General features: G+C 31.3%; 1 protein-coding gene across 2 annotated transcripts in view; it reads left to right on the forward strand.

Annotated features, from left to right (window-relative positions):
* The window catches only part of LOC129230075 (septin-7-like), an 84,769-nt gene extending 61,161 nt beyond the window's left edge, over window positions 1–23,608 (forward strand). The window contains exons 10-13 of one of the 2 annotated variants that reach the window (XM_054864464.1): window positions 5–118; window positions 852–987; window positions 4,264–4,427; window positions 10,556–10,665. In XM_054864464.1, coding sequence (XP_054720439.1) covers window positions 5–118; window positions 852–987; window positions 4,264–4,427; window positions 10,556–10,628 — 487 coding nt within the window. In that variant the 3' untranslated portion in view covers window positions 10,629–10,665. Of the gene's footprint in view, window positions 1–4; window positions 119–851; window positions 988–4,263; window positions 4,428–10,555; window positions 10,666–22,686 lie in introns of those variants that run through there. The other variant, XM_054864465.1, reaches the window with a different exon arrangement.
* The last annotated feature ends 444 nt before the right edge of the window (window positions 23,609–24,052 follow it).

Consider the following 24,052-nt stretch of genomic DNA (forward strand, 5'->3'; position numbering starts at 1 on the left):
ACAGGACACACATGCAAGATTTGAAAGATGTCACAAATGGTGTTCATTATGAGAATTTTAGGTGTCGGAAGCTGGCTGGTGTAGGTTCTGATGGGAAACCAATTCGGTTATCAAACAAGTAATTAAACTTTTTCATTACATTGTTAATGTCTTCAATCTCTTTCTCTTTTGAGAAATGATTTTCTGTTTTATTTTATCAAATTTTTAAGTAAAGAGTTAAAATCTGCATTGAGTGTTTTAATAGTGTTGAATAGTTTGTTTTTGACTTTTTATTTCAAAATATTAAAATAGTTTCCATATCTTAATTGCCATTTAATGTTTGTTGCGTCGGAGTTACAAGTTGATTATATTAATAAAATTTCAAATGGATAATGATGAAATAATAAAAGGAAAACAACCTAAAAAGTTTCTCTTACTAAATGCACTTTTCAGCCTGTGTGTAAATTCTTTAATTTCTTATTATAATTTTGAATTTTGGTATTGAACATTTAAAAATGAAATGTAAGCCTCATATTGCAAAAATTCAAATGCATTGAAAATTCTGTATTAAACTAAAATGTGAATGTTAACTTAGGTGATAGTGGGGATTACAAAAATCATTAATTTTAAAAAGAAAATTTACTGAGGGTATTGGGATTATATAACTTTAAAAACATAAAGTAATTAAAAAGGCTAGCCATGATTGCAATAACAATTGGCAACTACAGTAAGTTAAGGAGGGGAAGATGAAAGCATAGACTTTAAACTTTGATTGATGTCTTATTTCGTGTGAAACTAAAATTAATTTTCAATGTCAGCTTAATTGTGTCAATTGCTTTAGAGATTTATTGCATAAATTATTTTCAAAATAGAAATCCGCTGGACCAAATGGAGGAAGAAAAGAAAGAACACGAAAATAAGATGAAGAGAATGGAACAAGAAATGGAACAAGTTTTTGAAATGAAAGTCAGGGAAAAGATGCAAAAATTAAAAGACTCAGAAGTTGATGTATGTCTGTTTTTAATTAATTAACTAATTATTTATTTATTAATTTTTTTTGAAAGAAGTAATCCTGATTTATTTTTTAATGGCTTGTTACAGAATTATTCTCTCTATATATATTCCTTTACTAGCCGCCTTCGGCGACCAGCTGGTCCGCCTTTTTACGCCAGGGTTGCCGCCTTCGGCGGCTGCATAGACAATTTAGCGACAGTATTAATCAATGTTTTTCTCTATATATCAATATTATCATCTGCCTTTTTACGCCAATGTTGCCGTCTTTGGCGGCTGCTTAAATAAGTTTCGTGGCGGCATCAATCGATCTATATCTATATCATTATTAATTTAAATAAAATATTTTCTAGATCTATCTCCAGTTCCGTCGTTTGGAATATTTTTAAAGGAGGGGGAGGGGAGACACAAACTACTTGCACTTCATGCAAATTCTGTCAAAAAATAACGAAAAACACTTCCACTTTTACTTGAAAGCATTGTTTTTTCAAAATCATGGTGTGTGTGTGGGGGGGGGGGGGGAATTGACACCCCGTTGAAGTTCCTTAAATAACGGGCATGTCTCTTTCTTGCTCTTCATCTACTATATCGACCTCTGCATTCGTCTATCTATCTATCTATCTATACGATCGATGCGTAGCTACCTCCGACACTAATTAACAATGTTTTCAAATCGCAGCGGCGCCCCCCCCCCCCCAACCCCCGTTGTTGTTCTTTAAATAACGGGGTCTGTCTATCTCTCACTGTACATCGACCTGTAGATTTATCTTTCTCTAGATCCATGGAAATTTACCTCTGATAGTAATTAACAATCTTTGAATCTTTTTTCAAAGAAAAAAAATATTAATTCGAGAACAAAATTAAAAAAAAAAAAAAAACATGTTTTGTACACTCAATGTATATCTATCTACCTATTCGATCCATCTCTAAATTTTCTCATCTATATTTATTTTGATCTAACCTCCAATCTTATTCCCTAACAAAAAGAAAATCATGCAAAAAAAGCGCGCTTACTTATTTATTAAAATGCACAAAAAATTTATGTCTTTGTGGTACCCGGAGTTTGCCAAAGTATAAAAATCATTGTTTTTATTGAAATTCAAAAAAAAAAAAAAGTGACTGGGACCAAAACGATCCGATGTGGTCCGTCTGATTAACCGAAATCGAATGTTTAGCAAAACATCGGGGGGGGGGGGGGAGAAACAAATGAAATACATGGAAAGAAAAAAAAGCAAATGAATCCTTCGAAAGGAAGAAAAGAAAAAAGCAAGTTACGCACTTCAGTTAGATCACGTGGTTGCGTTACGTCATATTCGCAGCAGTCAGCGGACAGCAGATTTCGGTGAAGCGATAGCTCATATCTTCGTTCTGCCTTTAAAAAATTGTAAAAAAAAAACTTTTGAATATTTTTGAAAACTTTTTTTTCCTGTAGAGGGCGAAATGTTCTGGCTACTACATAGTAAAATTGTAGGAAAGCGGTTATTATATTTTTCACGGGATGCGTTTAGAAAAAAATTAAACCCAGAAAAAAATGCAAAATAAAGGTTTTTTCAAAAATTCATAAAAAATACAAAAATTGCTCTATCTTCAAAATTTTTTTGTTCATCATATTTAAAATTAAATTTCGAACACTATAGTGCAAAAAATATTTGTCTGGCGCGATTGGTTCGGGGTCTGTGAGGTTAAAAGTACTAAAAAGTGCTAAAAATCACATAAAACATTAAATAACTTTTTTTCTAATTAAAATATCAAAAATCGAAGCCCGAGGTGCACATTTTCAGCAAAAACTGCACCTGTGTACCAAATTTCATCTTTCTAGGCCTTACCGTTTTCCCGGGATGCGCGCCACAAACACACACACACACACACACAAACATCTTGTTTTATTATATGTATAGATTAACCCGTAGTAATGTTTTTCAGCAATTTGCAAAAGGCATTTTTTTAAAAAATCAATAAATAGTCGCTAAGTAATACATAATAAAAATTTTGTGAACATTCCAGTAGTGACCAGTGCTTTGGTAGTGGCCACTTCAAGGTTTATATTTGAAAAAATAAGATTTCAAGTTTCCCAATGGATTCAAATGTGCAGGAGGTAATACCTCCTGCATGTTTGGTGCACTTTTGAATCCATTATGAGACCTGGAATCCTACTTTTTAAAATATAAACCTTGAAGTGGTCACTACTGAAGCACTGGCCACTACTCGTGTGTTTACCTTAGCTATAAATCTGTACCAAAAAATGCTTTTAAATATAAAACATTAAGCGTAAAAGTTTCAAGTTTTCTGAAGAGCAAGACTAATGTTGTTAAAACTAATAATAATGATAAAAAGACTTAGGTATACTTTTGTAATTTTTTAGTTAAAGCTTGGTGAAAAGCAATCTAGAATCAACTAAAATTCTTTCACTTTTTCTTCCTGCCAATAACTTTTGATCCTGTTGTCAACCTGACTCGAATTTAAGCTCTTAGACATTACTGTTTAACTATGTTACTTCAAAAGCATAATTGCTTTTTTTTCCAATGGGGTTTCAAAACGTTTGGAAGTTATTAGCATCACGTTAGCAGAATGTTAAATCTTTAAGAGTTTGTCATAGTCAAAACATTAAGATAAATTAGTTTTGAATCAGCAAATTTATGAAGACTCAAATTAATACAGCTGCCAACTCATCTGATTTGTTTGGGAGACAATCAAACAAATTAAGCATTGAAATGCCCCCCCCCCTCCCAAAAAAAAAAATACATTTTCGTTCATTTTAATAATGAAAAAAATCTGTACTTTGAAACGAACATGATCACAAAAATGAAAACCGTTTAATACACAAGTATGACAATTGCATAGGTCCGATAATTTTTAGAGCATTTAAATTTAGTTCCTTTCCTTTAAAAACTTTTATGTCCCAAAAATGTGGTAAAACATTTCTTGATTTTTTTCCTGCTGCGAGAAATGCTCATTGTAATTAAAAGAGAAAATGAACTTATGCTTCTTTTAAAACATCTCCCCCTCCCCACTGTAAATTTTGTAGATTTTGGACGCTTTCCAGGCGAATTTAAGACATCTATACTAAATTTCAAAAATCCATTTTACCCTCAAACTTTTGTCATTAAATCAAATGTACCATGAAAAGTTTCCTGAATTTTATCCATGAGTCTCCCCAATTTTCATCCAACATTGTTAGGAGCTATGTTAATGTCGAAACCTAAATTAATGGACCCAATTTGATGTTCAAAAGCCTTTAATAATTTGACTAATCTACTTGTTCTCGAAATTTAGCTCCAAAGAAGGCACGAGCAGATGAGAAAGAGTTTAGATCAACAGAAACAAGAGCTAGATGAGAGGCGAAAAGCATTCGAGAAAGAAAAGGCAGCATTTGAGCTAGCAAATAAAGACGTAGAAGATGCATTTAAAAGAATGACCATGGACAACAATTCCAAAGAGTAAGTACTCTTATGATTATGCATTTTTATTGGTGCTTTTTCTGCTTTGAGCCGCTTTTTTTCTAGCTGCTTTTTCATTTGCTTCAAATGAAGAAGGGAGGTGTTAATTCTAGTATTATGTTGAGGTAGTGTACTTTGTAGCTCTCTATCTCATTCTCTGAGTTTTCTTTAGTGTAATTGGATTTTCTGTCAGTGGCCTACTTTCTCTTACTATGTATGCTATGACTGATCTCCCAATCAGTATGTGTTAATGCTTGTGTATAAATGCTATGTTCTGGTGTGTACTTCTCTTCTATAGTAATCTTTTTTGTGCTTCGTACTGTGTTGTGTTTTATGGGTTCATGCCTAATCTAATTTATTGTTCTACATTTTGTATTTTAATGTTAATTGTATAATTTAATAACATCTTATTTGTAGAAGTTATCAGAATAACATTTGCACAATGGCCAATTGAATGTTTATTTTGTAATGTGGTTAAAATCATGTGTCAACCAAACTATTAAAATCCCCGTGCACAACTTGGTCATACCTACATCACAAGAGCTATTTTTAGATTTTATCGATTAAATACCCTTGTCCTGGGCCATACCACAGTGCACAGGCCGGCCAATGAGTTACAAAGAATCTGTGAATGGACTTTTAAATATTAAGAGTGGTGATGCAAAAGAAAATGCATTCAAAAGCCACTGCAGAAAAAATCGGAAAATTAAAAATGAAAAAAAAAAAATCGAATCTTCAAAATTTCCCCAGATTGTTCAAATTTCCCTGATCCTAGATCGCCGGTTTGGACATATTCTGCACCCATGGTTAGAAGAGTAGGCTTTTAACTAAAATGATAAAGCATCTATTTTTTAGAGTACTCTTTTGATAGAAACAGTTACTTTGGCCCTATTTTATATCAGTCTGATTTTTTTTTTTTTTTACCTTCATATTCTTGCTGTGAGTGAGGTTTTAAAGAAATAGTATTTTAACTTCCTTCAGTTTTTTGAAAAGATAGTATGGTCAGATTGCTTTTTCTTTTCTGGGTTGTTTGAATTGCAGCTTTAAGATTTCATTTTGGTGATCTGTTGTGATATAGTTTGCGCTTTAGTAAGACATAGGTTTGTCAAAATGTTTCAGATTTTTTTAAAATAAGAATTCTTGATATTTTTTTTACAGCTATGTAAATATATTAATATACTTTTAGGTGTACATTTAAAAATATATATATATATTGGGCTTTCAAATGATCATTGTTGACTATTTTAAGTACTGGAAAATTTGTAGCTGTGGTTTATAATGTGATTAATGTTGTCAAGACCATTTGTTTTTAGACTGTAATTTATTTTCCTTTTTTTTTTCACTAATCAATTTTTCTACCAAGTGTACAATTTTTTCGTAAATGTTGACTTTTGTTGTGCAAAAGCTGTAAATGGATTGTTTTCCTTGTTTAGTGTGAAAATGGTATTTAATTCATAGTATCATTCTGTTAGATTTTTTTTTTTTTTACTCTGGTGAACCCTTTGTGCTTTTCATGCAATTTTGTGTGAATGTATTTTGCATGAATTGTATGTGATTTTTGTCACCAATAACTAAAGAAAATGCTGTAGTCATCTTTAGGAAAGGAAATTTCTGAAATGTTTGCTTTAGCTAGAACTTATGTATGTGTATGAATTTTTTGTGAACTGGTTACTAACTTTTTTGAGTTACTTTATCTTTTGAAAATGTTTCTATCATATGATTTCTATTTCTAGAATTTTGAAATCTTCCATAGCAATTGTTCTATGTTACTTTGGAATGAATGGCTTCCTCCTATGTTTAAATGTTTCAGAGAATATGAAGGTTTATTTTTTACATTTGAAATGTCACAATAGGTATTTTTCTGAAAAAAATGATTGGAAATTGTTTTAAGTATAGTGAAGTTTTTTTTTTTTTTTTTTTTTTTTTAAAGATAGTTTATGATATATTTGCGGAGAAAGAATACACACATTGATGTGACATTATTTCTAACAAATTCTTTAATTTTTTCTATGTGCTAATTAAGTCACCGTGAGAACCTTTTTAAAATTTTTTAAAAATATTTTTGTCACTGCCTCTTAAAATGCATGCAAAATATTAATCAACCTTCAAGGAAATAACTCCAATATGTTTTACAAGACCAATAGCAAAATTTTCTTTGTAGTATGATGAAAAACATGGAGATTTCAACAATAGGGAGATTATATTGAATAATTTATTTAAAAAAAAAATAAATAAACTCAAACTCTTAATGTATCGTATCAAATAAATATTTTCAAAGGTATGATTTTTCAAATTTTATTGTAATAAGGTAAAAGGATAAATTTCTATGGTAAAGAATTTGTACTCTTTTATATAACACCAATGATTTTAGAAGCCTGTATAAATGTGGAAATTCTATAAAAAGGATTTATGGGTGCAAACACTTTACCAAGGCCTAAAACTCGGCAGTTTTGATTTTAATGTGTTTTTTTTTTTGAACCATATAACCCATTTTTTGGCCTCCTTTGTATATTAAATGAGAAATATTTTGCCAAATAAACAAAATCATACATTCGGTACAAATGTTTCACGGGATGCTTTATCAAGGCTTTGCCGAGTAACAAATTCAAGGTTTCTCTTTCAGATCAACACTTGTCCAGAAGAGTGCTGGAGCATAGGCTAATTATTTTATGGTATCCTATCATACTGTTACATAATTTGCATGTGTCAGAATGTTACATAGCTTTTGGATCAATAGTACAATAGACCAGTGGTTGCTGTCCTTGCCCACTTTTTGAGTGCCTCCTTTTCATGTTTTTTTTAACTTTCTTGGCAATGCAAACTGTTGATGCATTATTGAAATTCATTTTCTCTAGACCACTATTTAAGAAAAAAATGGCAAAAGCAGTTTCAGCTAGACCACATTCACAAACGCTGTGAGCTTGAGTAAATACATAAAAATTCGTGGAAAATGAACTAGATGGAGAAAGGGGGTGGGGGATATATTTATGTTTGGTACATTTCTCTCTCTTTTTTTCCACATTTCAAATAAATTGGTCTTTTTAAAGTTATTTTTATTTAAAATCCTTATTTATTTTTTGATTCATAATTCTGTTCATAGCGTAATTTGATTTACGCATAAATCATAGACATTAAATGAATTATAACTTTCCAAATCCACAGGAGGAGTTTTTAAACTCCTCCTGATATCTCTTTGTGTATTGCTTTCTGTAAAATTTCTGTACATTGCTTATTATTATTGTTATCACTAATAGTATTATTAGCAGTAGTGATTATATTTTTATTAATTATTAAGAAACATTTATCTAATACAATAAAAATGATTGTGTAACTGTCTTAAAATTACATTTTTTCTGCTTTCAACTATACAGTGTAGTATCTTTTCTGCTTTTTGAATAGGTAAACATTTATAAAAGTTTTTGCATGATGAAAAATTGAGTGTACCAGGAGAAGCATGTGTGTTGTTAATTTTATGCCCTTAATTATTTGCCTATTTGTTCTTTATAACATTGACGACAAACCCTCTTGATTCAGGCAGAGTTTCCCTCAGAAATTGCTGTCAACATGCTGCAGTTCTTTCTCTGCAAAGAAATTTTCTCTCATTTTTGGTCAACCTCCTACACCTCTTTAAAATGTCTTCACTTCTTTCCAATCTTCTAAATACTTCTATTTTACAGGTAAACCTTACTTTCGGCAGTGCTTGATTTCGCTTTGTACTTTTCTTCCAGTAAATGCTTCCTGCACTAAAAACTTAAAATTTTCACCCAATAATAGCAAATTTGCCTATACATATATTCTGGATCACTTTCAGTTACAATTTCTCTATTTATAAAACTGTCGCTCTCATATATTTTAATAGTTTCATTGTATTTTTGGCATAAAATGGAAGAAACTCTTTTAAAGCATTGCATAGTTATCCAAAATTAGGAAATAGTAATTTTTTAATCCTTTTTAAAATGTTCATAAAAGAATTCAGAGTTTGAATACTGGCATGCACTTTTTATTTTCCTTTCTTTCTCTCTTTTGCATTGTTCTGTATTACAGTTTATTTGTTGATGCATGACTGTAAATTCACTCTCATTCTTACAGTTAATATTAGATTCATCTTTTCCCTCTTGATGTACATGTCTAGCTTGTATTAAATTTAAGAAAGTAACCTGCATTGGAAATTTTTGGTAGAGCAGTCTTAAATAGTAAGAATGATGACCAAACGATGTATGAAAGGGGAATGGGAATAAAAAAGACATATTTCATGAGAAACATTAGTTTTGAATGCACACATATAATATATGCACGCAATAATAAAATTACAAAGAAATTATATATTGTACACCAAAATTGAGGCTGTAACTATTGCAGGGGTGTCGATCAACCCTAAGAGCGATGGTGCACCCCCTCAAACATTGTGCATCACCACCCAAGAATGAGACACTCCTTTAATTAGACCAAAACCCCTGTACAACAACCCCTCACTAAAAATTTCAATGCTGCAGTCAGCGCCATGACCCTCCTTGTCCAGGGCTGCTGAAAGCCAAGCTGGGTCTCTTGTCCGGGGCCAGATTAAGGCATGGGGCATGGGCCCAGGGCACCAGCATTTGAGGGGCATCAAATCTGTAGATAAAGTTTAATTGAACTCATTTCATATCACACTTGTAGCAAGATGCAAATATTAAATCTAGAAAAAAAATATTCCCTCAAGAATTTCACTTTCCCAAATCCCAAAACCACTCTGAGTTCAGTCTATAGTTCCACTATTAAAAGTTGAAAACTTAGATAATTTTGATATTTACGGCTTATCTACTGCAAAGGGCATAGTTTGACGACATCTATTATAATTGTTTAATTATCGTGTACTCGATTACCGTGGGCAGATAAATGGCATGGACTGCAGTGATGAGTTACTGAGATATTTGAAGAAGTGCGTTTTGGATTCAATACTAACAACAGGGGAATGTTGAAATTATACTTTTTTTTTCAATCTTTTTTCAGCAGATACCAAATAAACGAACTTGTACAATAAAGCTAATGTACAATAGATGAGAAAAATGCAAAAAAAAAAAAAAAAGAAAGTATGCATAAATTTGCAGTTGCTGCCCATTACCTGCCCATGGACCTTTCTGCTTTTTATAATGTATCTACAGTGTAATTTAAAATACCGCCAAGTTTAGCATGGCTGTGTTAATACGCAAGTATTAAAATGATTTATTTCTTTGCTATATAGAATAAGCAGAGGGGGGAGGGGGGGCACTAAATAAATTTCGTGCCTAGTGTCTTCAAAAATCATAGTCAGGTTCTGCTCTTGTCAGTTTGGCCACCGGGCCACCCTTCCATATTCAACTTTTCAAATCTATAGTTCTCCAACTCCAATTCAGAGCCGGGGCCCCCTCAAGGCACACCCCCCGTCCCTAGTTTTTGACTAGACTGGCATGGCCTAGCGACGGCCCTGCCATTATGTTCAAACACTTTATGAACAAATGTAAACAATATCAGCCGTCTTTTCTATTCATTAATTATTTTTGAAAGTAAATATTTGAAATATTAGTTCTTTTTTCATTGCTCATGAAATTAATTTAACGTTTATGCCCTTCTAGGTGCCTTATTCCTAACCAATTTGAAGCTTTTTATTGACACCCAAGCAGTTTCAGAAATTTTTCCTACCTAAAACCATAGGTTCGTTCAGGGGGGGGGGAGGGGGTCATACCTCAGCACCCCCAACACTAGAAAAAATATAGGGAGTCTCAGAAAAAATGTAGGGTGCAACAACACCTAATCTTAACAATAAAAATATCCTAACCTTTTAGTTTACCAGGCTGAGCAAACTACCAATCATTTTTAATGCCAACTCTTTTTTAAATTTTAAACATGAAAATTTTAAATCTTACTTACCAGTTGCTATAATTTTTATATAAATACATAGTTTTTATTTCCCCCCCTTTACCTTGCATTAAGAATATAAGTATTAGTTTTGTTTTGCATGATTTGTAAGGCAAACGTAATTTTACTTAGCAAAGTATATTATAAGTAATAAATGCTGAGTTCTTATGTGTTAAACATTGCTTCTTTCGCTTAAAAAAAATCATTTTTATTTGTTTTGCATATTTTGTTTTCATATATTTTGCAATCTACAGGAATGTATCTGGATCTTCAAGAAACACTCCTCGCCTGAAAACCAAAAATTTGACTGCCTTTCTTTTTAAGTAAAATAATTTTTGCAAGTTAGAAATTTAATCTGAATTTAGTTTCCTGCATTGTTGATGTTGCTGTTAAAAGTCTAAAGCATATTTATTTTCTAAATAATGTACATATTTTTTGTTTTGTTTTTAATTTTTGTATGAAATTAAGCATGCTTTAGTTAAAGAATACAAATGTATAAATTATTTATTGAATGTAAATAATGATATTATAGATCTTCAAAGATGCAAAACAAGCCTCATTAAATTTTAAGCTTTTAAAATTTTTTATTGAATAAAAAAAATTTTCGATGTGTTTCTGGGCATTATCCAGAATGTTCAATTGTACAATTAGTTTTAGTTTAAACCAGTGGTGCTCAACCTTCTGTTCTCAGGCTGCATACGCATGAAAGAATTTTCAACATGAAAATTAACAAAAATAATGTGCATCTTTTAAATAATTTTGCTGAACTGGTTTTAATTGTTGAGAATTTGTTAGATCAATCTAACAAACTTGCCCGTTTTATTCCCAAACCAAACTGCAATTGCTTGCAAAAATGAAAAATATGTTCTTTTAGTTGCCAACTCTCCCAACTTGTTCAGGAGACTCCCAAACTCCCTAATCAGGGTTGGCCGGATTGGACCCAATTGGGTTGGACCCAATGGGTTTTTTTGAAAAAACCCATTTAAAAAAACCCATTATTTTGCCCACTTTTGGGTTTTTTAAAATTTTTCTGAGAATTTTTAAAAAAAATTAGTTAATTTAAATATTTTTACAGTTTAAATTTCTTTTTTATTTGTTCTTCACCGCAGACAATGGACATAAAAATGAATTTTGAACTTTAATAGCATTTCTTAACTCTTAACGGCATTAAAAAAATACTTCAAAGATTTTAAATAGATATATTTAACTTTTTTCTTTAACTGGTCAATAAATAACTGAAATTATCTTGACTAAGTCCTGTCACATATGATTTTCTCAATATTTGTAGATTGTACCTACTCAAGCTAAAAAGCTTTCATGTGAATTATTTTTTGCGAACCAACACGTCACAAATCTCGAATAAACAAGGTATATTTTTTAGAAACAGGTTTTACAAGCTGTCGGACAGAAAACAGAATAGGATGTACAGTATCTTCATTATCTTACGAAAAAGTTTAATATTTCTTACTCTGTACACAGAAATAGAAAAATAGGCAACATAAAATTCAAAGAAATGTTTTGATTAAGCTGGAATTCAGTAAAAAGGGATTTAAACTGCTTGAGGTTCTACAGTAATTTTGCATAATAAAATGAAATACAATAAAGTAAAATGCAAAAAAAAAAATAGTAGTAATTAAAAAGGAACAAACGAACAATAGATTTTATCCCTCGAGAAGTAACTTTGCCTTAACTGTTGATGATCATGGAAACTAAAAAATCTGAAACTTGATCATTCGGGTTTCGTCGTCTTTTATACTTTTCTTCAGAAAATGCTGAATTTTCCAGCTTTTTTTACCCAAAGACAATTTTTGTGCTTTGTCCTTATATTTAAGCTACAATATGCTACAAGTACCCCACATTTTTCCTAAAAAAAGACAAAAAAACCCACATTTCTTTTAAAAAACCCAGCTTTAGTTGGGTTTTTTTTGGGTTTTATTTAAAAAAACCCAAAAAACCCTGGGTCCATAGGCTTTTTTAAAAAAACCCGGGTTTTTGCCAACCCTGTCCCTAATGGAGTAAATATCTTCAGAATTTGCATTATAACAATGAAATTCCACCCAAAAATCCTTTTCAGTGGTTAGGATTTCAAGAAAAATCCCTACGGTAAAAACAATTGTGATTGCAAAAACAAAACCTTTTCATACACAAGTATGAAAGTTGTATCTGGCCAATCATTTTTCTCGAGAAATTCGTAAAATTTTACCAACTGCAGGGAATGTTTATAATCCCTTTATAAAGAAAACAGAAATTTATGCCTGTTTTAAAACACTTTTTTTTTTTCAAAACTAAAAGTTGTAGGATATTTTTTTTACTTCCTTTTACAAAAAAGGAAGTATTGTATTTGAAAAAATTTTCATTTAAAAATCAACCTTAATTTCCATTTTACTCACCCCCGAATGAATGTTGAGTTTTTTTCGACTCAACCACACGTGGATAAGTGCCTAAGAACGTATAGACAAGCGAAATATCCATTTTAATGATTCCAGAGTTAATTACAACAAGTTTTCTTGTGACGTCTGAATGTGCGAACGTATGTCGCATAACTTAAGAACGGTATGTCCTAGAAAGTTGAAATTTTGTTCGTAGAATCCTAGTGGGGTCTAGTTGTGCACCCCCCCCCTTTTGGTTGCATTCGAGCATTTCTAAAGGGGTCTTTTGCCCCTTTTTTGGGGGAAATTATTGTTAATTTCAATGTAAACTCAAGTGGTGTTATAATTTGGCGGACACTTGGCGATATATTGCCAGTATTTTGATTGCCAAGTTTTGTCGCGAACTTGGGGACAAATTTGACGATTTTTTTTTTTTAAATCTGATTTCGATTTGGTCACTGTTGGTGATATTTAGAGAGTAAACTATTGAATCACATTAAAAATGCCAATAATGGGCAATAATAATGGGGAAATGGCATTAAATTGGAGTAAAAGGAAGTCATCTGATGCACACATCAGCTCGTTTTTTTTTTTTTTTTTTTAAATTTTTAACTTGTTATGAAAAATTAAAAATTGTAACTTCAGTCTCTAAATTTCGGGGCTTGCTGGATTTTCGAAAGCTGAAACTTTTGTGTCCTATACAGGTTTAATTTCAGAAATCCTTACTTATATTTTGTAAATACCTTTAATACTAATTTTTGTTGCTAAATTTATGTCTGCAAAATCGCCCTTATTTTCACCTTTCAATGTTGGCAGCTGTGGGATGTACGTCAACAAAAAAGGTTTATATCATGAATTGTCAAGTTTTTTGACTGCCTTAACCTATTCAATCATGAAACGTTAGTGGATCAAAGGTTGAGTTCCAGGTTTTAAACTATTTCTAATTCCTTTTTAGATGAATGCTATTTTGTGCATATTTTACTGTGTTAATTTATTATTTGAAAATTTATTTCTTCTTTGATTCTTTTTTTTTTTTTTGTCTTGTTAATTTATTAATTTTTTATTTAGACATTATACAAGGCATGTTACTCTTCCCTCTGGGGTTGGAAGGCTTATTAAAACAAACTTATTACCAATGCAGCACCAACGTTGGCTTTACTGGAGAAAGAAACTACAAATTTTGCCCCTCAAAAGGTCTGATATGTGAGCTGTTTGTAATACGGCAGATATCAAGTCAAAAGTCTAATTCTTGTTTCAATCTCTGTCCTATGTCATGATCAATGGTAGCGAATTCAGTTGTGAAATTTTTGGTGTAAATCTTGTAAATAATGTTGTTTATGGGGATCCAAACACAAGATCTTTGATATAACCCCTTAAAAAAAATCATCTGTCCGATAATAAGGAATAGTTTATCTTGTTGAAAAATAAACTACCATTGATCCTGACACATTACAGAGACTGAAACAAGAATTAGACTTTTGACTTAATATCTGCCATGTTACAAAAAGCTCTCATATCAAACCTTTTGAGGGGGCAAAATTTGTAGTTTCTTTCTCCAGTGAAGTCAATGTTGTTGCTATATTAGTAATATGTTTGTTTCAATAAGCCTTCCAAACCTCAGATGGAAATGCAACACACCCTGTATAATAGTTGTAAAATTTTCTCTCCCTAAAAGCAGGTTTATGTAGCCATAATGTTAGTAGTACCTGAATTGCAAAGGACCAATTTTAGCTTCACTTCTAAAAATCATCATTCAAGAAAGGAAGAAAAAAAAAAGCTTTTTGAGTACAGGTTTTTAAAAGTTATTCGAATGCTATTCCAATTAAAACCGCTTTTTGTGCTACGCACAAAGCAGAAAGTTGGGATCAGTTTGTTCTTACCATGCTCCAATTCCAACAAATGTTTTAAAAGTTTTTGAAAAAATGTTGTTCCTGAAGGCATCGCTAATTGTTTCAGAAGACTGATTTTACAAAGAGGATAGCACTTCCATTACACATTTTCATAAGAGTTTAACTACCTCATTTGAAACTAATTCAGTAATGTTTCTTACATGGCTGTTGAGAAATCTCTGATATTCAAATCTATTAGAAAATTCAAAAAACCTTTCAGTCCTAAAAGCATTTAAAAATGGCACACCATACAAGTGTGATAAGCCTTGTTAGCTACGAAGTATGCTTAGAATATATTTCTTAGCAATTGACACTATTTTTTAGTATCTATGACTTCATTACTTATTTAAGTCATCGAAAAGTTTCTTGTTTATTAAGAAAAATGCTCAGTAACTTATAATTTCTCCTTATATGTTTTGCTTTTTCTTCCAATAGTGTTAATATTTATGAAGTTATCTTTTACGAGATTTACATTTGTTGTTTTAAGTTCTGTGCACATTATTGTAAAATAAGCTAATTTGAAGTCACAAATAAATAAAATACATTTTAATAAAATGAAAGAAAGAAAAGTATGTTTTCATTCAGTTATATGTTGTCTTTTTACGTTTTTTCGTGCACTGTGTGTTAGGTTTCATATTTTCTGTATCTCTAAATAGTGAAAGTTTTGTAGGTCACTAATTAATCTCAAGAATTCAACCCTAAATTTAAACTATCTCCTCCAACACAGCCATTTTTACACAAATAACATACTAAGTTTGTAATATATGTAATTTATAGGTCATTCTCCAGAAAATGTAACTTTTGAATGCAAATATTTTTCAATTTCGAAACCTTTTGTTTTCTTTTTTCTCATTCATACATGAAAGTGTTACCTACTAGAAGTAACCATAAACAATAGCCCAGCTAAGTTCCAACCGACTAAAGGCAGTTTTTTCTTGTATGCCATGTGACGTCAGGTTAGCTTTGGATGCCCACGCTTCCTCCTGCAGTCGGGGGTTCATGCGAGAGAGCAATTCGTGTTGGGTCTATTCTTTGCATTTTGAGAACATAATTTGTAAGGTTACCATTGGGGGGAGGGGATTTATTCTTATTCTGTTTTAATCTTAAAAAATATTTTTTATTCTTGAAGCTCGCAAGTTCTCAAAATATTTGGAGTGTAAATGATGTTTCATATCATTTTCTCGTATTTCTATATTTCGCTTAGTCCTTTTAAACTCATTTAGATACTAAAATAAAGCAAAACAACATGGTTGGACTTTGAAAAGCAAGAGTTAAAATTTATCTTTAATTTCATGAATTACTTTTGCAATCTGTCGAGTAAATGGAAAATTCTCCGACAGATAAGCTCTTGATGTGGATTGATATTCTGAAGAAGTTGATTTTTATATTTTGATCAAAGAGCATAATTTAATAATTTTAAATTGATTGTACCAACCAAGCATTTGTATAAAATGTCGACAGTACTTTCAATTCTAATATTTTCCCATGTTTCTTATTTTAAATGAAATTAAATCTTGTTTTTATTTTGCAGTGTTTTACTTGTATAGTGTACAGCTGTTTTCTTTGATTACATTTTCTTTTGGTAACCTTATGATTTTTTAAAAATGAGTTTACCATATATTTTTTCTTTTTAAATTTATTTTGAAAGTTTCTAAATGTAAAATACAGCTGATTATCTATGGCCTATAATAAGTATGACTTATGATGTATGCTTAAAAGTCTGCTTTCTTCATATGTTCTACACCAATATTATTAGAATATATCATTGAGTTTTACTTTTTATTTTTGTTTTTTTGGTACCAAAGTTTTATCAAGTTATTTTATGCCTTAAATGTAAAATATTTATTTAAGTACCACTTACTCTTGCTGAATAGTAAGCTATTGATTCCCAACAAGAGATGATTAATAACTTTTCCAAATTTTAATTAAAATGTTAAATGTTGAACTACAACTTGATAAGTGGTTTAGATTTTTTAAAAATTATTTCATGTAAAACTACTGAAATACAATTTTTTTTTTTTTTTTAAATGCAGGAGAGTTTTTTGTTTGCTGCATTTTGAAATTTAGATGAAATAAATTTTTAAATGCTGAACTTAGAAAAAATGACACAAATTTGGCTACATATATAAAACATGAATGTTTCATTTTCAAACTATTTCTGTGATGAAAATTAATGTAATTCATTCTGAAAATCTGTTTATTTTTGATTGATATAATCTGAAAATTGAAAGGTAAATACAGAGTTTGTCACAAATCACAATACCCTCCAGGGCTTGAAATGCTTTTCAAAACTAACATATTGTACCAATACAGAAACAACATTGACTTTACAGGAAAAATAAACAAGTTTTGTTCCCCAAATGTTGGATATGTGAACCTTTCGTAATGCAGCAGTTATCAAGTCTGATGTCCTATTCTTGTTTCACTCGCTGTAACATGTCAGGATCAATGATCTTTCATTTTCCAACAAGATGGGGCTCCCTTCATTATCTGTTGGACATTTGCCAGTAACTCAATAACAAGCTTTCTGGTCATTGGATTGGACGAGGTTCTAATGGGGACAATCATCTTCTTCCACAACTACCTTGCTTTCTGGACCTAACTACACATTTTTTAAACGGATTTATATCAAAGATCTTGTGTTCTGTGTAATGTAGTTTACAAGATTTATGCCGTGTTAAGACGAGTCAAACAATTATTAGACTTTTGACTTGATATCAGCTGCATTGCATAAGGTACACATGTAGAACATTTGTGAAACAAAATTTGTAGTACTTCTCTAAAGTAAAGTCAAGGTTACATGAAATACACCGCCAGCTCAATCATTCCAGCCGAGGACTGCAGTTTCGTGCTTATTAGCATTCATCAACCCAGCTTAGGAAGTGACTGAGCTGGAGATGGAAAATCCTCTTAAGGAAGCCAAGAGTGTCAAACAAACAGGTAGCTAATTTAGAATTGGCATAGACCAGACGAGAGTGACCAAAGCAATGGTTTGATTCAACTCGAAGATTGAAGGCAAAAGGCAGTGGTATTTTCAGTAAATTACCACCCTATAGCCAGGGCTAAGGCAGAAATACATGAAATACACCGCCAGCTCAGTCATTCCAGCGAAGGACTGCAGTTTTGTGCTTATTAGCACTCATCAACCTGGCTTAGGAAGTGACTGAGCTGGAGGTGGATTAGCACTCATCAACCTGGCTTAGGAAGTGACTGAGCTGGAGGTGGAAAACCTTTTAAGGAAGCCAAGAGCTAATTCTAAATTAGCTACCAGTTTGTTTGGCACTCTTGGCTTCCTTAAGAGGTTTTCCACCTCCAGCTCAGTCACTTCCTAAACTGGGCTGATGAGTGCTAATAAGCATGAAACTGCAGTCCTCGGCTGGAATGACTGAGCTGGAGGTGTATTTCATGTATTTCTGCCTTAGCCCTGGCTATAGGGCGGTAACTTACTGTAAAGTCAAGGTTGTTGATGTATTGCTAACATGTTTGTTTTAATAAGCCTCCCAAACCCTGGAGGGGATTGGTGAGAAATTCGGTCACATTTCTTATGTTGTGTTGTTGATGGTCACTGTACATTTTTTTATCTGTATAATATTTCTTTGCAAAGTGTCACTTATTGTTAATGTTAAAATTTTTCCTGTTACTGTTAGTAATTTTTCAATTAATTTTCCTATTATAGTCATGAAAATTAAGAAATGAATATTTGTAGCACAAATTTTGAAGAAAACTCCATCCATACGTGCTTACTTATAGTTTTGGAAGCAATAAATATCAAGTGAACTTGCAATCAAAATTTCTTGCAGCCTTTTCTTTTATTCAGTGAGGGATTTAACAAAGCGAAAAGAAAGATTTAATACATCGAAATTGAAAAAGCTCTTCAATAAGTACATAATTGGCTGTCAAAATTTTCAGAAACTGAACAAGTTGAACATTTTGAAAGTTAAATACAGATATTCGGATTTAGTTTATGATGTTTGATGTATTGTCATCAATGGCTATGATGTGGCATATACGAAAATCCAAATTGTGCAAAACACACTGAAGTATCAAAATATGTACACCATGTTTACATTTTTCAGTAGACTAACAACATCTATTTTATCCCTAATGCCATTCTATAAGTTCAAGGCCACTGCAATATATTTATTTAAATGCATTCATCACTTGACATACATTTTCAATGTCAATCTCTAAAAATGTGAGGATGTTTACTCTGCAGTTTCCTAATATAGACTGATTTCCAATTTTTTGCTTGGAATCTAGATTTTTTGAGAATTTTTCAACATCTGTATGTTATATTCCGTAAATTACCGCCCAATAGCCAGGGCTAAAGCAGAAATACATGAAATACACCGCCAGCTCAGTCATTTCCAGTCGAGGACTACAGCGACTGCAGTTGCAGTCCTCAACTAAAAATGACTGAGCTGGCGGTGTGTTTCATGTATATCTGTATGTTATGTTCTAATGCTGCAATACCTCAAAGAATTACTCCAAGTATTTTTAAATTTGTAATTACTGCAAATTGTTATATAATATGAAGTATACACAAGTAATTTTCTTACTTTTACTTGAATTAAATTCCTGCCTCTTTTTATTTCTTGTCATTGGGCAATATATATTGTATGTGATATTACAGAGAAACTAATGAATTTTTTGTATGTTATTCTGAGTTATATATTAACCTTGAGACATTTTGAGGTAAGATAAGGTGGGTAATGAAAAGTATTTTGCTGTTCTACATGTTTACCTCTCTAGAGATAAAAAATATAATCTAATAGCAAATTTTAATGCTGAAAATAGAAATATGTATCATAAAATTAATGTTAGGGCAACTCTCTTTTAATATATTTATGAGTTATTGCAAATAGCGCCTTACAAAGTCCGAAACTGTTAGATTCCTGTTTTATTACATGAGCTTTATGAAAAATATCGACTCTACTTCTATAAAATGGAATTAAATTTTGAAGGTTTCCAGAAACATTACTGGAATAATGCTTTTTGGCTTGCAACAGACGAATCTTCTTAGATACTTCCGTTACTGAGCAAAAACATTTATTTAAGTTTTGTTCATAGAAATCTTCAAAATTTAATTGCGCTACAGTCAACCCATGTTCGTCGCAATTTATCCATTCCTGACTCTCAGGTGATTTAAATTTCCATGAAGTAGGATTCTTTACTTAAAAATTGAATATGTTCCTAGTTAGACAGAATAAAATATATTTATGACCTTAAATACATTTTAAAACATTGTTAGAGCCCTCTAAATATGAAATGACATTCTTTTGTAACCATTACACTCATAAAACTAAATATTTTACACACAGGATGAGAAAAGGACACATTTTTTATATAATAAAAATCACATTGTTATTATTGAGTTTATACCCACAGTTCTTCCACCGTACTACTAACCCATGAAAATAAGACAACTTGTTTGATGACGAAATAAGTAAATTAGTGACATTATCTCTCCCAGTACTCTTCTGCATTCTTTCTTAATTGAAGGCAATACTTACAGCAGGGTTCGCCGATATGTATTATGATATATATCCAATATTCATTTTGAAAATACCATGATATTTTGATATTTTCAATATTTATTTTTTCAGCTATGGTATTTTCAATATTAAAAGCACATTAATCATAGTAATATTATTCATTTATTATTAAAAATAACCAAAAAGTTATGTACTATATTTTTATGATACATCATTAATATAACAAAGTAATATAATATGTCTTTTTTACTTGTATTTTATATTCATAAAATTATTAGTAATGTAACAATTTTAATTCATATTAAATGTGCCTAATTATTAAACATTGGTCAGAAAAAATGAAAATGTCTAATGACTGTGCACTGACTAATGTATATTAGTTATTTCTGAGTCATATAACTGTAAAAGTAGCTAACAGAAGAAAAATGAGTCAAACAGCTAATGCTAAATTAGCTGCATTAAAATTGATAGAAACGCAAAATGAAATTTTAGATTAGATATAAATAATGAAAGAATTGTTAATTTCAAGTCTACATATTGTAATTATAATATAACAAAATGAAGAGTGATTTGAGGATGCATTTACTATTTTGAAGACTTTAGTTTGTACTAATTGAAAGTATTGGATATGTATCGAAATATAGGATATTTTCGAACCCTGACTTACAGTTCGAAAAGAAAGTAGGTGATTACTATTTGCAAATTTATTTTTCCCTAGCAATAACATAGTAATAAACACTCCTCAGTTAGTGTTTAACAGTTGAAATCAGATAGAGATTCCGTACGCTTTCTTTGGTGATTTTATACTGTAGTGATGGTGTGAGATGTCAGAGGTGGTATATTCACTACATAACTCGGTTTTAGTTGATTACTGTTTAATACACATATTTCCACGTTCACTCTTCCAGTGACAATCTTGCTCTGACAGCCAATGCTCATTCTCAGTTAGCCTTGTGGGAGTTCAAGTGGTTGCGCAATTGGGATTTCTCCTTTTGCATGAACTGATCTGATGAATTTATGGGTTTCCCACAATACCCCTCCCTCATTTAGTACTACTGCAGTCCCTCAGAAGAGCTTACTTGATACCATATTTTTGTTACTCTTTTGAAGAAAAGAGTCGATATCACCGCATAAAAAAAAAGCTTGTGACTATATTTAAAAAAAGAAGTGACATGACAAAGTAAAGCGGTCAAAGTCGAAGCGTAAAATGGGGCGACTGTGTTTAGAAGTAGAGTCCAAGTTCTTTTTAATGTTCATGCAATAAAACAAGAAGCATTAATTTTGGAGCCTTTTTCGGGTGTTTCCTGCAACAATTGTTATTTCTGTTATTGTGGAATTGCTCGTTAATGTATGTTTAAAAATCATAAGAAATTGCTTTTAGCTTCAAAGCCTAATTCTTTCATTACTTTTGCATAGTTTAACTACTTTTCTGTGCTTAACCTGCATGAAACTTTTTTCGTGCTCTTTAACAGCATGCAGTATGAACAATAATCGTAGTTGCTTAGGTAAGAGTGTAGAGTAGGTGTATATTGAGGCTCGGCCATTGGGTTACTTTCTTTTTTGGCAAAAACTAGAATATCGCCAACAACGCTACCGTGCTCTTCATTTTGCATTTTAATGGAATTGTTGTTGCTTTTAATTTCATGGTTTTTTCATTTATTGAATTATTTTGCATTTAAGGGAGCTTTTAATGATGTTTGAATTAATTGGAGGATTGGTGATGGAGGATTTTACATTTTTAATGGAACTTTTAACATTATTTAATATCTTACTTCGTTCTTTTAGTGGAATGATTTGCATTTAAAAAGCTAAACTTATTTATTTAGAGGATTATTTTACATTTAATGAATTTTTATTCCTCTTAAACGGCTTGTATTATTTAAATGTACCTTGAAACGGTGAAATCATGTGTGATGTCAAATGAATAGTTTCCATTAAACCTTGACCAAATATATCGATACATGCAGGGTTGATCTAAAAGTTACACAACCCAATATAAATTACTTTATTTTAAAAATACCTATTGATTTAAAATTCAAATTAATTGGCTGACTGACAACACTATATTGTTAAAAGTGACATGCCAGTTTTATTCTCATTTTCCATGTGCATCAACATTTTCAACAGTTATTAGTAAGTAGTGTGGTCAAGATTTTTTTTTCTCCAGAATTGAAGATTTTTTATTATTGAGCATTATTTTTCAACTCATTAATTTTAAACTTCTGAATGCTTCTGTTCCCATTTCTTGATCTTGGCAAAAAGCCCATCTTGACCATAATACAAACCAAAAGCTACTGACAGTATCAGTGTTTAAAAAAAATGAAAAGAAAAAATGGCATATCATCCCTAAAATATGGTATTTTTCCAAATAGCCAAACAAATTGTGTATGATTAAAATCAATAGTATTTTTAAGAATAAAATATTTTCTAACATATTGTGTGATACTTGGATCACCCTGAACTATGGTTGCCATACAGTCACAGAATGTCGCCAACCAAGAAATCCTTGGTTTCCAATAGCGATAAATCCACTATAGTGCCAATGTAAACCTTTACTACACTCTTGCCTTTAACAGCATGAACATAGTTGCTTTTTATGCGCACCTTAAACAAAGCATTTGCTATTTTTCAGGCATTTGGATGGGAAAGAAAAGAAAAAGGAAAAAAAGAAAGGTCTCTTCTGAGTGAAATAAAATTGGGTTTGACGTGCCTCTTTATACCAATGTTTGCTTTTGTACTGTCCAGTGTTACCTGCAACGTTATGTATCGTGTGGCTGTCGAAGGGGCGACAGCTCGGAAAACAAACCTGCTCACACCAATTCCTCATTTTTCAGTTGCATTTGTAACAGTGCTTGTACATTTTTCATTGGAGCATTCCTGTGTTCAATTTTTATTGATTTGTATATATTGGAACTGAAGTGAAATGAGATTCATGGATTTGTATGGTTTCTGAAGGAAAATAAATCATCTGTACTTAAAGAATGCATTTTAAACTTGATTGATGTATTAGTCAAAGTAATTAATTTAAGTTTTTGAATCTTCCAAAAATAATCCAGTTGGAATATTTGAACAAAACTTTTCTGTATTTTCATTTTAGTATTTTCTTCAGAATTATATGGAATTATAATTTATAATACTTACTCCATATTTGGTGGCATTAAATTTCGAGCATCATTTAAAAGTATGAACATATGCTACCGTATTACCCCGCATTAGCCGGTGTGCCGGAAAAAAGCGAGGTTGACCAGCGTGCTGGGAAATTCGAATTTTCCGCTATGTCGGATATTGTGAGGTTTATTTTGCAACAAAACAAAATAGATTTCCCCATTCAGTTCCAATCAGAAAGCAGCCCACTGAATCAACCATATTAGCAAGATAAAATTGTGCTTTGCATATAATATCTGCTTGTTATTTATGGTAGGTCATTATTAACAGATTTAATTATATGCCTATAAATTACTTTAGGTTCCTTTTATAAAGGTAAGTTTAATTTTTATTTATTGAATAGCTAATGTAAAGTCTTTAGCACTGGTTTAGGGGCGCTAACTTACTGCTTTAATATTTGCCTCATTTGAAATCAATTCTTATAAAATTATTTGTTATTGAATAATATTTTTCTTGTTAAAATAACAAATGACAATATTTTTACAAAATTAGGTGATTAATAATACTAATAAGATATGTATAGAACTTTATTATTTTTTAAGATAAACACATATTTTTTATAGCATTAATTTTTTTCCCTAACCTCTATTTTTCTGGCGTGCCGGAAAGGTCCAGGCAAGTGTTATTGAAAATCTGGTGACCCCCGAATTTTGTGGCATGCTGGCTAATGCGGGGTAATACGGTAATATTTTCTAGAAAACGAAGTTTAATGTTTATTTTCACTTATGAGCTTTCCTTCCTTCATTTTATTTTGTTAATTAAGTTTAAATAGCTTATGTGCCAAGTATTTTAATATATTTCTGTGATGCAAATACTTTTAGATACTCAATTAA

This window comes from Uloborus diversus, chromosome 9, assembly GCF_026930045.1.
Source record: "Uloborus diversus isolate 005 chromosome 9, Udiv.v.3.1, whole genome shotgun sequence".
NCBI lineage: Eukaryota > Metazoa > Arthropoda > Arachnida > Araneae > Uloboridae > Uloborus > Uloborus diversus.